The following is a 12,741-nucleotide window of genomic DNA, read 5'->3' as shown; positions in this document are numbered from 1 at the left end:
ATGGGGGGACTGTATAAACACTACTGTAATTTCAACATGGTGAAACCAAAACGTATCAAAATGGCCTTTATTAAAATCTGACAATGTGCACTTTAACCACATGTGATTTTTTTTTCCATTACAAATCTCAAATTGAGGAGTACAGAGTCAAATAAATAAATGATGGGTCTTTGTCCCAAACCTGGAATGACTGCTTGGGTCCTTGAATGGAGTCGAGGGGGGAGGTAAAGCGACACGTGTACAATCTCTTGTGGTTGCAAGGGAAAGTGCCCGGGAAGGGGGTGGTGTGGGTGGGAAGGGTAGAATTGACCAGGGAGTTACGGCGGGAATGGTCGCTTTACTTCCCCCTTTGACTCCATTCAAGGACCCAAGCAGTCGATCCATGTGCGACAGAGGTTCACCTGCACCTCCTACAATCTCATCTATTGCATCCTCTGCTCTAGATGTCAGCTGATCTACATCGGTGATACCAAGCGTAGGCTTGGTGATCGTTTCACCGAACACCTCCGCTCGGTCCGCGTTAACAAACCTGATCTCCATGCGGCTCAGCACTTCAACTCCCCCTCCCATTCCAAATCTGACCTTTCTGTCCTGGGCCTCCTCCATGGCCAGAGTGAGCACCACCGGAAACTGGAGGAGCAGCACCTCATATTCCGCTTGGGCAGTCTGCATCCCAGTGGCCTGAACATTGACTTCTCCAATTTCCGGTAGCCCTTGTTGTCTCCTCCCTTTCTCAGCTCTCCCTCAGCCGTCTGGCTTTTCCTCTTCCTTTCTTCTTCCTGCCCCTCCTTCCCCCCCCCCCACCCTGCATCAGTCTGAAGAAGGGTTTCGGCCCGATAAGTTGCTTATTTCCTTCGTTCCATAGATGCTGCCGCTGAGTTTCTTCAGCATTTTTGTCTACCTTCGATTTTCCAGCATCTTGCAGTTCCTTCTTGAACGGTTTACAAAAAGATGCTGGTTAGGGTCTAATCTGTCTATACAGACAATTCCTAATTTTAAATTCTGCAACTGTTATGTACTTTAAAGTTAGGTGAAGTAATCTATTATTTGTTTGTTGTGAGGTATTTTGTTTGTGTTTTCTGTGTTAGGGATGAGAAGATGGCCATTATGAGGGAGAAGCACACAGCTTTGATGAAGCCAGTAGTATTTGCCTTGGAGCATGTATGTAGCATTACTTCTGCTCCAGCAGAAACTCCACATGAGAAATGGTTTCAGGACACCTACGGGGAGCCAATTAATAATGCTTTGGAAAAATTGAAGACCCCGTCCAATCCTGCTAATCCTAGCAGCAGCTGGTTACCATTTAAACAGGTAAGATACGTAACATAAATGTTTACTAATGGAAGAGCATAATTGATTGGATGTGATGGTCATTAATCAGTTCTAGTTAATATAGTGTTTATAGGCACAGTGTTGGAATATGCTTTGAGCTTAACATAGTTTTCAGATGGCATGTTTTTCCAATTTTCCCCAAACTATTTCCATCTGACATCAAATGTAAAGCAACGACCTGAAGGCCGAGCAAATTGGTGTTGACGTTGTGGTGTTGGGATTGGGTACACAGTCCAGAAATTAACCATAATTAACCATCAAGGATCCGCAAACACTCAGCATAGGAGCACCGCAAGGCTGCGTACTCTTTCCTCTCTACTCTCTCTACACCAACGACTGCACCTCCACAGACACCTCTGTCAAGCTTCTCAAGTTTGCGGACTACACAACCCTGATTGGACTGATCCAGGATGGGGAAAAATCTGCCTACAGACAGGATGTGTCACAGCTGGCATCCTGGTGCCATCGCAACAACCTAGAGCTCAATGCTCTTAAGACAGTGGAACTGATTGTAGACTTTAGGAGACCCCCCTCTCCCCTCACCCCCCTAACCATCAACAACACCACAGTCACATGTGTGTGGTCTTTTTTAAGTTCCTGGGAACCATCATCTCCAAGGACCTTAAGTGGGAGGCTACCATCGACTCCACAGTCAAAAAGGCACAACAGAGGATGTACTTCCTGTGGCAGCTGAGGAAGCACAATCTGCCACAGGCAATGATGGTCCAATTCAACACGGCCATCGTAGAGTCTGTTCTCACCTTCTCCAAAATGGTCTGGTTTGGCTTAGCCACCAAGCACGACACCAGGAGGCTGCAGCGAATCGTCCGATCAGCAGAGAAGATTATTGGTTGCAACTTTCCCTCCATTGATGAACTGTACACTGCAAGGGCCAGGAAGCGAGCGGGCAAGATCATTTCTGACCCCTCTCACCCAGGCCACAAACTCTTTGAATCACTTCCCTCTGGAAGGCGACTCCGGATTGTCAACGCTGCCACAGCCAGACATAAAAACAGTTTTTATCCTCAAGTAGTTGTTCTACTCAACAGCCAAAAATCTGTAGCCTCCCTTTGATCTGGTATTTGTTGGATCACTAGTTTGATATCAATGGTGTTTTACCATTAATGTTTTATTATTATTAATGTTTATTGCTTTCTGAGTCATTCGTAACTGTCACTGTGTCATGTTGTTACTTGTGGGCGGAGCACCAAGGCAAATTCCTTGTATGTGAATACTTGGCCAATAAACTTACTTATAATGCTAGCTTGAAGATTACATTATAAGTGCTTGATGGAAGTTACAGTAATTATATTTAATAAAAATGTAATAAGATAAGCACCAAGAAACATAGATTGGTGAGCTTGATTGTATGGCGGGCTACTGATTTTGGATGATCAGCCATGATCATATTGAATAGCAGTGCTGGCTCGAAGGGCTGAATGGCCTACTCCTGCACTTATTTTCTATGTTTCTATGTCACTTTATGCAATGCAAAGAACAGCTTTCAGTTTCCTTCAATGGTGAAGCATATGGACTGATGTCTTTCATTTTTAATACATTACAGACAATGCTGAATTTACAACAGAGAGCACAGAAACGTACCAGCTACTTGTTGCATCTAGAGGAAATAAGTCCACGAATGGCTGCAATGTCTAACACAGAAATCGCCCTGCCTGGTGAAATCTCAGCGAGAGATGCAGTCATAATTCAGAGTGTTGGCAATAGTATTACCATTCTTCCCACCAAAACAAAACCAAAGAAACTAATGTTCTTGGGCTCTGATGGGAAAAACTATCCATATCTGTTTAAAGGTAATGTGGGAATTGATGACTAAAGATTCTCCAGTAATATTTAACTCTGTGACTTTTGAACTTTTAGTGCCCATATTGTTTATTTGCTAGGTCGGATCTCAGCGGTGGGAGAAGCAGATATTTAATTCCTTTACCTCTGCTCTGATTAATGTATTGCAATGTGTACATAATTTACTGTCATTTGACCAATTGTCACAATTTTCTTGGTTGCTTTGAAAAAATGACATGGAAATGCAGTCTAGACATAGAGATTCACTTAAAGCAACGGGTGAATGTTTTACCTTGCTCGTGTTGCTTATATCCTCCAATCAGCACAATACTCTTCTCTGGTTTTCATGCAACCACACCTGTGTTGCTCTCTTCAATTACTTGCCAGACATTTAAAATTATTACCATGCAAATTAGTTAATTCGGAGGGAAAGCACACACCAGGAAAGTGTGATATTTTGTTCTGTATTTCTGATTATGACTACATATCAATTTGAAATAGTGCATAATAATCAATAGAAGTTGTTGATACACACCCTGATTTTTCTTTGGAAAGTACTTTTGAAACTAATATTTAAATGAAGACTCAACCACAAGTTAGAGATGCTGTCAGTGTTTGGATTGGGGCATCAAGTGGGCACATTTTTCAATTGTGGCTCAAAACCACTTCTGGTGACTTTGTGCCCCAGCACCTGCTGTTAATGGGGTTGTAGCAGACTTTGTTATCGAGAAAAACATCCAGGATTTGTCCTCAAATAACTAATGTATTGTGTAGACAAATATTTTCAAATTCCGTTTTTGCAGTTAACATTTAGTTCTAGAATGGTTCTGTTTCTTGATCTAAATCCTTTAACAGTTGCATGCAAATTAAATGTAATTTCATATTTTGTGTAGTCGCATCTCAAAGTAAAATTGACCACTGCCCAGTGGAATTATTTCAAAACTACTGATATTTTAAATGTGAACATTTGTAGACTTTTTAGATGTGAATGACCAAATTGTTTGTGTTCACAGGACTAGAAGACTTGCATCTGGATGAACGAATAATGCAGTTTTTGTCGATTGTAAATACAATGTTCATAAAAATTAATCACCAGGAGACTCCTCGTTTCCATGCCAGACATTATTCTGTGACGCCATTGGGTACAAGATCAGGACTTATTCAGTGGGTAGATGGAGCCACACCACTTTTTGGACTTTACAAGCGTTGGCAACAAAGAGAAGTGACTTTGCAGGCACAGAAGGTAGAGGCAAATGTTCCCAATTGTCTGTTGTTGCAGTAAAGTAAGATTGAGGAAGTGGAAGCTCTGAACGTTGAACTCTTGGCTCCAGCCCGTCCGGACTGACTGCCAACTTGTGAGATGAGGATGGGAAGAAGTGGTTGGTGCTGTGACCCATGGTGATCATGAAGCCAGATGAGTGAAACTGTTCTGGCTGAGTTGTGCAAAAGAACTGCTCTGGCTTCTGCTCCCCACAGGGAATTTGGAATTGAGCAGGTTTTTAATGCTCATTTAAGAATCTGCAGATGCTGGAATCCAGAATTAAAAAACAGTGCTGGAGGAACTCAGCAGGTGAAGCAGCATCTGTGGAGGGAAATGTCAGACATCACTTCAGGTCGGGACCCTTCACAATTTTCATTCCCTCCACAGATGTTCTCTGAGCCACAGTGTTCCCCCTGCACTGTTTTTAATGCTCAATCTGACTAGGCTACAGCACCCACTAAGCATTTGTAGCTGGATGACTGATAGTTCAAACATTCTCTGTTGTTCAGTTGACCCTACAATGTGCTTCTGATTATGGATTGAGAATGGGTTTTGTAGCCCATTGTTGGTTTGTCTGCAGCTATTAATGTAATTGACTTTTGAATGTTAGCCCAGATTCTGCTTCTAATCCAGGCTTTTGTTTGGGAAGTAAGCAAAAAGATATTATCTTGGAGCGGAGCCAACAATTTAAAAATATTAAACCCTCCCACACACCCTTCTTAATTGACTGCACTGATTTTTATGCCACAATAGTTAATTATATTTCCTGTGAAACTAAATGTAAGATTGTACTTATTCACTTTCTCAATGTATTTGTTTTTTCATCCCAGAATCAAGATTCGTACCAGACTACTCAAAATCCAGCTTTGGTCCCCCGACCCAGTGAGCTGTACTACAGTAAGATTGGTCCAGCTCTAAAATCAGTAGGTCTTAATCTTGATGTCTCACGACGCGATTGGCCTTTGAGTGTAATGAGTTCTGTCTTGGAAGAACTAATGGAGTCCACGCCACCAAATCTTCTTGCTAAAGAGTTGTGGTGCTCATGTACTACTCCTGATGAATGGTGGTGTGTTACACAGGTATGAATGATGAAACATGATTACATGCAAAGCTATAAAAATATTCTACATTTAAAACTGGAAGTTGCAATAAATGCTGTTGTGCATTTGGAGACATAGTTGGGGAGATTTTTATTAATACAGGACTTTTTACACCTGGGGCCATCCATAACAATGTATTTCTCTATAAACTACCCTCTCAAATATGGAGACTGACATGCAGGGCTCTGACAACTAGATGATTTAGCCATTTGTATCGATGGCTGAGAAATAACTGCCTTTGCCTTCACAGTTTCAGGCTACAGTCTTTTAATTATCTCAATCTATGAGTGATTTTAAAACCTATATACCAATCCATTATTACATAATTCCTTAGAAAGTGGTCTAAATGGCTTTCGGTATATTGGCATTCAATGGTCAGATTATTGAGTATAGAAGTTGGGAGGTTATGTTCAGCTTTGATCATTTTATAGGAAAGATGTTGTCAAGCTGGAAAATGTGCAGAGAACATTGGCGGGGATGTTGCCATGACTTGTGGGGCCTGAACTACAGGGAGGTTGAGCAGGCTAGAACTTAATTCCTTGATGCAGGAAGACGAGGGGTGATCTTATAAAGGTGTACAGAATCATGAGAGGAATAGATTGGGTAAATTCACAAGCTTTTGCCCAGAGTTGGGGAATTGAGACCCAGAGGAGATAGGTTTAGGGTGAAGGGGGAAAGATTTAATAGGAACCCGAGGGATAACCTTTTTACACAGAAAGGGTGGTGGGTGCATGGAATGAGCTGCCAGAGGAGGTAGTCGATGCAGGTACTATCGCAACATTTAAGAAGCATTTACACAGGTACATGGGTACGTTTAGGGGGATATGGGCCAAACGTAGGCAGGTGGGACTAGTGTAGAAAGGGCATGTAGGTCGGCATAGACAAGTTGGACCGAAGGGCCTGTATCCACACTGTATGACTTTATCACTGACACATTTCATTAAACACAGCTTTTTGAGAAATGTATTGGCCACATTTTCTAATCTATTGCCGTGCAAAATATTTTTCATAATGTTGCTGTGAGGCAACTTAAAATATACAAATGTTTTAAGGCGAGTTGCTTGAATTCTTTTGTATTTTGATTGATGTCTTTTAACAATGAGTGCTATTTTATTCCTAGTCGTATGCAAGGTCAACTGCGGTTATGTCCATGGTGGGCTACATAATTGGGCTTGGCGATAGACACTTGGATAATGTTCTTATAGACATGACAACCGGAGAAGTGGTGCACATTGACTACAATGTTTGTTTTGAAAAAGGTATTAACATTTACAATGTATATCATTTTAGTATCATCCTGTTGCATGATATTGAGAGAAAATGTTGTCAATTATCTTTAGGGAAAAGCTTAAGAGTTCCTGAGAAAGTTCCATTCAGAATGACTCAAAATATTGAGACTGCACTTGGTGTGACGGGGGTTGAAGGATTGTTCAGACTTTCTTGTGAACAGGTTAGATTCATAATACATTGTTATTGGATGTAATTATAGTATACACACAATTACATCACCATTAATTCCAGTGTTATTAGACACTTTCCATTTTCACTCAGTTTATTACTTTGTTCCCTTTTAGGTAGTTCAAATAATGAGACGTGGACGAGAGACTCTCTTGACCTTATTGGAAGCTTTTGTGTATGATCCTCTGGTGGATTGGACTGCAGGTGGTGAAATTGGATTTGCTGGTGCAGTGTACGGTGGAGGAGGACAGCAAGCTGAAAGTAAACAGAGCAAGAGGGAGATGGAAAGAGACATTACCCGTAGTCTTTTCTCTTCCAGGGTTGCTGAAATTAAGGTAACTCACTTTGAATATAATGAACAAGTATATAAAACAGAATTCAAGGTGAAACCTGATTTGAATAAAAGTTGGAATTAGTGATTCTTGAAATAAAATGCTTTGCGTTATAATGTGCTTAAAGTATATTAGATACTTGACTAAGTGGGACCCGTTGGGTCCCATGTTCACACGGGAGGGCTGGTCCCCCGACGCAATATTCCACCTCTCCACCAATTCCAATATTGGTGGCCAGTAGGGGGGCTTTCTGGAGTGCTGGTATGGGTTCTTGGGGTGGCAGCTCAGTCCCTCAAGCCTGATGTGCTGGCAGCTCACTCATGGCTGGTGGGCTGGCAGTTGACTCATGACTATTCCTTGAAATTCCTTTTCAAGCAGGGTGCAAGGCCACCAAATTCAAGTGCAATTTCTTACCACTTTGAGCAGGGTGCAAGGCCACCGAATTCAAGTGCAATTTCTTACCACTTTGAGCAGGGTGCAAGGCCACCAAATTCAGTGTAGTTTCATACCACTTCAAGCAGGATGCAATGCCGCAAAATTCAAGTGCAGTTTCATTCCACTTCAAGCAGGGTGCAAGGCCACCAAATTCAAATGCAGCTTCACACCATTTCCTAGGGTGAAACCACCATAAAACCACACAAAACACCAAACTCACACTTCAGTAGACATTCAGTGTGTTCAGTTGATTCACAGCTCAGACAGAGTCGTGACCTCTCCCTCCCCCATCATGCAGAGACTGAGCCACACCCACACTTCTGGGTTTTATAACCCCTCCCCCCCACCGGAAAAGGTGTGGCTTTCATGGAGTGATTGACAGGAGAGAGATTCTCAACATTTAAAAAAAAACTAATAACACTTTTATTTTTCATTGATGGGAAGAATTCTCTGCACCTGCTCAGCGGAGGTGGACTGAGTAAGATGGCCAAAAATCACAGCCGTAAGTGGTAGCGTTTTATCTAAAATCAATATACAGTGCAAACATGAAGTAAGTGCATTTGCAGTAGTGCCTTTTAACTTCAAGCCAATGCACCCACGCCACCATTTGCAGTAAGTAATGCCTTTTAACTTCAAGCCATTGCATCCAAGCCACCATTTGCAGTAAGTAGTGCCTTTCAACTTCAAGCCACACCCAAGCCACCATTAGCAGTAAGAGGTGCCTTTCAACTTCAAGCCAGCCAAGCCACACCCAAGCCACCATTTGCAGTAAGTAGTGCCTTTCAACTTCATGCTACCATTTTCAGTAAATAGTGCCTTTCAACTTCAAGCCAATGCACCCAAGCCACCATTTGCAGTAAGTGCCTTTCAACTTCAAACCAAAGCTCCCAAGCCACCACTTGCAGTAAGTAGTGCCTTTCAACTTCATGCCACCATTTGCAGTGCCTTTCAACTTAAAGCCAAAGCACCCAAGCCACCATTTGCAGTAAGTAGTTCCTGTCAACCTCATGCCACCATTTGCAATAAGTAGTGCCTTTCAACTTCAAGCCAAAGCACCCAAGCCACCATTTGCAGTAAGTAGTGCCTTTTCTACTTCAAGCCAAAGCTCCCAAGCCACCACTTGTAGTAAGTAGTGCCTTTCAACTTCAAGCCAAAGCTCCCAACCAACACCCAAGCCATCATTTGCAGGAAGTAGTGCCTTTCAACTTCATGCCACCATGTGCAGTAAGTGGTGTCTTTCAACTTCAAGCCACACCCAAGCCACCATTTGCAGTAAGTAGTGCCTTTCAACTTCAAGCCAAAGCTCCCAAGCCACCATTTGCAGTAAGTAGTGCCTTTCAACCCAAGCCACCATTTTCAGTAAGTAGTGCCTTTCAACTTCAAGCCAAAGCTCCCAAGCCACCATTTGCAGTAAGTGGTGCCTTTCAACTTCATGCCACACTCAAGCCACCATTTGTAGTAATAGTGCCTTTCAACTTCAAGCCAAAGCTCCCAAGCCACCATTTGCAGTAAGTAGTGCATTTCAATTTCAAACCAAAGCACCCAAGCCATTTGCAGTAAGTAATGTCTTTTAACTTCAAGCCAAAGCACCCAAACAACCATTTGCAGGCAGTGCCTTTTTACTTCAAACAAACCATATTTTCATTTTCATACCACATTAAAGGGACTCACAGTTATGTAGACATTTGTTCAGTGTTATTCAGAGAGACGTGACCCTTGGCTTCATCCATATTGAGGAGACTGATTGAGGCACACCACTTACCGGTTTTATAGTCCCTCCCCCTCCCTCCAGCAGGGGCAGCAGAGAGATAGTCCCTCCCCCTCCCTCCAGCAGGGGCAGCAGAGAGAATGGTGATTTTTCTTTAAACATTAATATCTCTCTGATTTGTCATCGTTGGGAAAAATCCTCTGCTCCTTTAAGGTGGAGGGGGGCTCTGAGCGAGGTGGCCAAAAATGACGGCCGTAGGTGGCGGCGTTCTGTCGGAAATCGCAGCACAGTGGGCCAAAAGCGGTCAAGATCAGAGTTTTAGTAATAATAAAAGCTTTATTTCAGACACAGGTCCATATAACACATCATACAGTATAAGGAGATACAAAAATACATTAAAAAATTGCATATTAGCCTATAAGATATACAAGCTGTTGCACCAATGCCATCTTAGCCTAGAAGTGAATCTATAGCAGCTTTTCAGAGGGCTGACTAGGGCTTCAATTATGTGGTTCTCTGACTTGTCTAGGCGACACATAAAACTAAACATCAGCTGTCTTAAGAGTGCCTCACAGGTTGGCACTCTAGTGGACACAAACAATTGACTGGCACTATGCCACCTAGGGACACGCAGCAGCAACCTCATTGCATCATTGTATGCTACCTTCAGCCTCTGCATACTCTTTTTCTTATAGTTAGACCACAATTGAGCAGTATATAACGGTGTGATATAGGTTCTGAACAAGGAACACATCACAGAGTCAGAGCACATAGAAAACTTCCTTATAAGTATGTTAGCTTGAAAATAAATTTTACAGTGCTGTCTGTAGAGGTCTTTGTCATCCGTCCAGTCATCGGATATAACATGACCTAGGTATTTAATTTCCTCACACACAGCAAGAGGACTGTCTGACAAATAAAAGGTCGGAAAAGTTGATTTCCTGTCCTCAGCGCTTCTAACTATCATTATGCGGCATTTCTTAGCGTTATACTTTGTCATAATCAAGGCCATACTGAGAGCACACCTTCAACATCTGCTGCAGCCCAGCACTATATGGACAGAGCAGGACCAGGTCGTCTGCATACATAAGATGATTAACAATAGTGTTGCCCACAAGACAGCCAGTTTTTAGCCTATTTAACTGATTTGATAATTCATCCATATAAACATTAAATAAAATAGGAGACAAAATTCCTCCTTGCCGCATTCCGTTACTAACACAGAATGGAGCAGATACAACATTGTCCCATTTAACCTGAAACGTTTGATGGGCATACCAAAACACTAAAATTCTCACTAAAAATTTAGGGGCACCTCTATCTAGCAATTTTACAAACAATTGTTCATGATTATTTCTATCAAATGCCTTGGACGCATCAATAAAACATAGGAATACAGATGAATTCAGGCTTGTGTACCTAAACACAATCTCTTTAAGAGCATAGATACACTGGTCAGTTCCATGTTTTCTTTTGAACCCAAACTGATTGTCAGTAGTAAGGACATACATTTCTAGCTTTGTTAGCAGTATTCTCTCCAGTACTTTAGACAAGATACTGGCAATAGGTCGATAACTGTCAATACTGTTGAGCTTACCAGCCTTGTCTTTAAGCACAGGCACTAACATTACAGACATAATAGCATTTGGCAGGACACCATGAACCAGACAACCATTAAAGCACATGGAAAGCAAAGGGCAGAGCTTATAGCTGGCATATTTTAGATGTTCTGCAGTAATGCAGTCCATATCGCAGGCTTTGTTGTTATCCAACATGTTAATGGCATCATAGACATCTACTGCCCTAACTATCATATCTGCTGAGAGATCAATATGTTCATGATTGATTCTAACTGGGTTACTTTTAACACAATTAAAAAGGTTACGGTAGTGCTCACGCAGAATCTCGGCTATTTTTTCTGGGCTACTAACCCCTTCAGTAAGATAGATAGATAGATGTGACCAGTGAAACGTTGCAGAGACCTCTGTTTGTGATATATAATTGACTTGGATCTAAATATAGATTGGTTAATACATTGGTAGACAACACAAATATTGCTGAAGTTGTGGACAGTGAGGAAAGGTGTCAAAGTAAACAGCAAGATATAAATCGGCTATAGAAATGAACGGAGAAATGGCAGATGCAGTTTTATCCGGGAAGGTGTGAGGTGTTGCACTTTGGGAGGTCGAAATACAAGGGGAAGGCAAGACCCTTATAAACATGGACGTGTTCGGGCCCATTTGTGCGTCATGCAGGTGGCGCGCGAGGATTTTGAGAATCCCAGAATCCTGGGGCGCTACCACGCGTCACGGCCTACGCCACCACGTCTCGCCATGCGCGCATCGTGACGCGTAAATGATGTGCAAATAACGCCCAAGTGGGACAGGCCCATAAAAAAGTCAGGAGGTCGTGATGCAACACTAAGACATGAGTTTGGCCACATTTGGAGTATTGTGTGCACTTCTGGTCACCCCATTACAGCAAGAATAAGGCGGCTTTAAAGAAAGTGCAGAAGATGTTTACACCTGGATTAGGGGGTACTAGTTACAAGGAGAGGTTGGATACTTGTATTGTTTTCTCTGGAACACTGAAGTTTGAGGGGAGACTTGATTGATGTTATAAAATTGTCATAGATAAAGTAGACAGTAGAACATCTTCCCGGGGTGGGAATGTCAGACTGGAGGGCTTTATGGTGTGAGGGAAAAAGTTGAAAGGTGATCTGCAGGGCATGTTTTCTTACTTGGAGGGTGAAGAGTACCTGGATAATACTGCCAGAGGCAATGGTGGAGGGAGATATGATAGTGGGGTTTAAGAGATTTTTTAGAAGGAATTAAGAGGTTTTTAGTAAGCAGATGGATATGCAGAGGATGAATTATGTCCAGGTAGATGAGATTAGTTTCTCTAGGCGTCATGTTGAGCACGGACATGGTGGCCAACAGGCTTGTCCAATGCTGCATTGTTTCATGTGTAAATGGAGCCATCTGACCTTTGTTCTGAAGACATCCATTTCCAAGACATTGTAAAGAACTGATCTATTTTGAGTCGCAAATTTCTTGTGATGTGCTGGGATTTCTGGATTTTTTCTTGTTGCGGAAGTCCTGAAGAGTGGCAAGTGGTTTTCCGTGCTGTAGTGATTGGCTGGAGAAGTTAGTCTGTTCTGGTAAAGTAATGGCTGGGGACCATGGCCATGTTATGCTGTCGAAGGTAGTCTGACCAATCCTAACTTTATTGTGATGCACCAGGATCTCTGGTATTTTAATGAGGAATATCCAGAAAAGGATGGCTGAAGATTTTGATCTTGATTGCAGATAATGC

At 42.3% G+C, this 12,741-nt stretch overlaps 1 protein-coding gene across 1 annotated transcript in view; it reads left to right on the top strand.

Annotated features, from left to right (window-relative positions):
• Window positions 1–12,741, top strand: part of smg1 (SMG1 nonsense mediated mRNA decay associated PI3K related kinase) — a 154,926-nt gene that overhangs the window by 80,249 nt on the left and 61,936 nt on the right. The window contains exons 39-45 of the mRNA XM_055651886.1: window positions 1,089–1,311; window positions 2,897–3,143; window positions 4,146–4,375; window positions 5,224–5,472; window positions 6,614–6,752; window positions 6,834–6,943; window positions 7,068–7,286. Coding sequence (XP_055507861.1) covers window positions 1,089–1,311; window positions 2,897–3,143; window positions 4,146–4,375; window positions 5,224–5,472; window positions 6,614–6,752; window positions 6,834–6,943; window positions 7,068–7,286 — 1,417 coding nt within the window. The remainder of the gene's footprint in view (window positions 1–1,088; window positions 1,312–2,896; window positions 3,144–4,145; window positions 4,376–5,223; window positions 5,473–6,613; window positions 6,753–6,833; window positions 6,944–7,067; window positions 7,287–12,741) is intronic.

This window comes from Leucoraja erinacea, chromosome 20, assembly GCF_028641065.1.
Source record: "Leucoraja erinacea ecotype New England chromosome 20, Leri_hhj_1, whole genome shotgun sequence".
In the NCBI taxonomy this organism is placed as follows: domain Eukaryota; kingdom Metazoa; phylum Chordata; class Chondrichthyes; order Rajiformes; family Rajidae; genus Leucoraja; species Leucoraja erinaceus.
The sequence above is the reverse complement of the archived record's forward strand: the minus strand, read 5'-3'. Positions and strand labels throughout refer to the sequence as shown.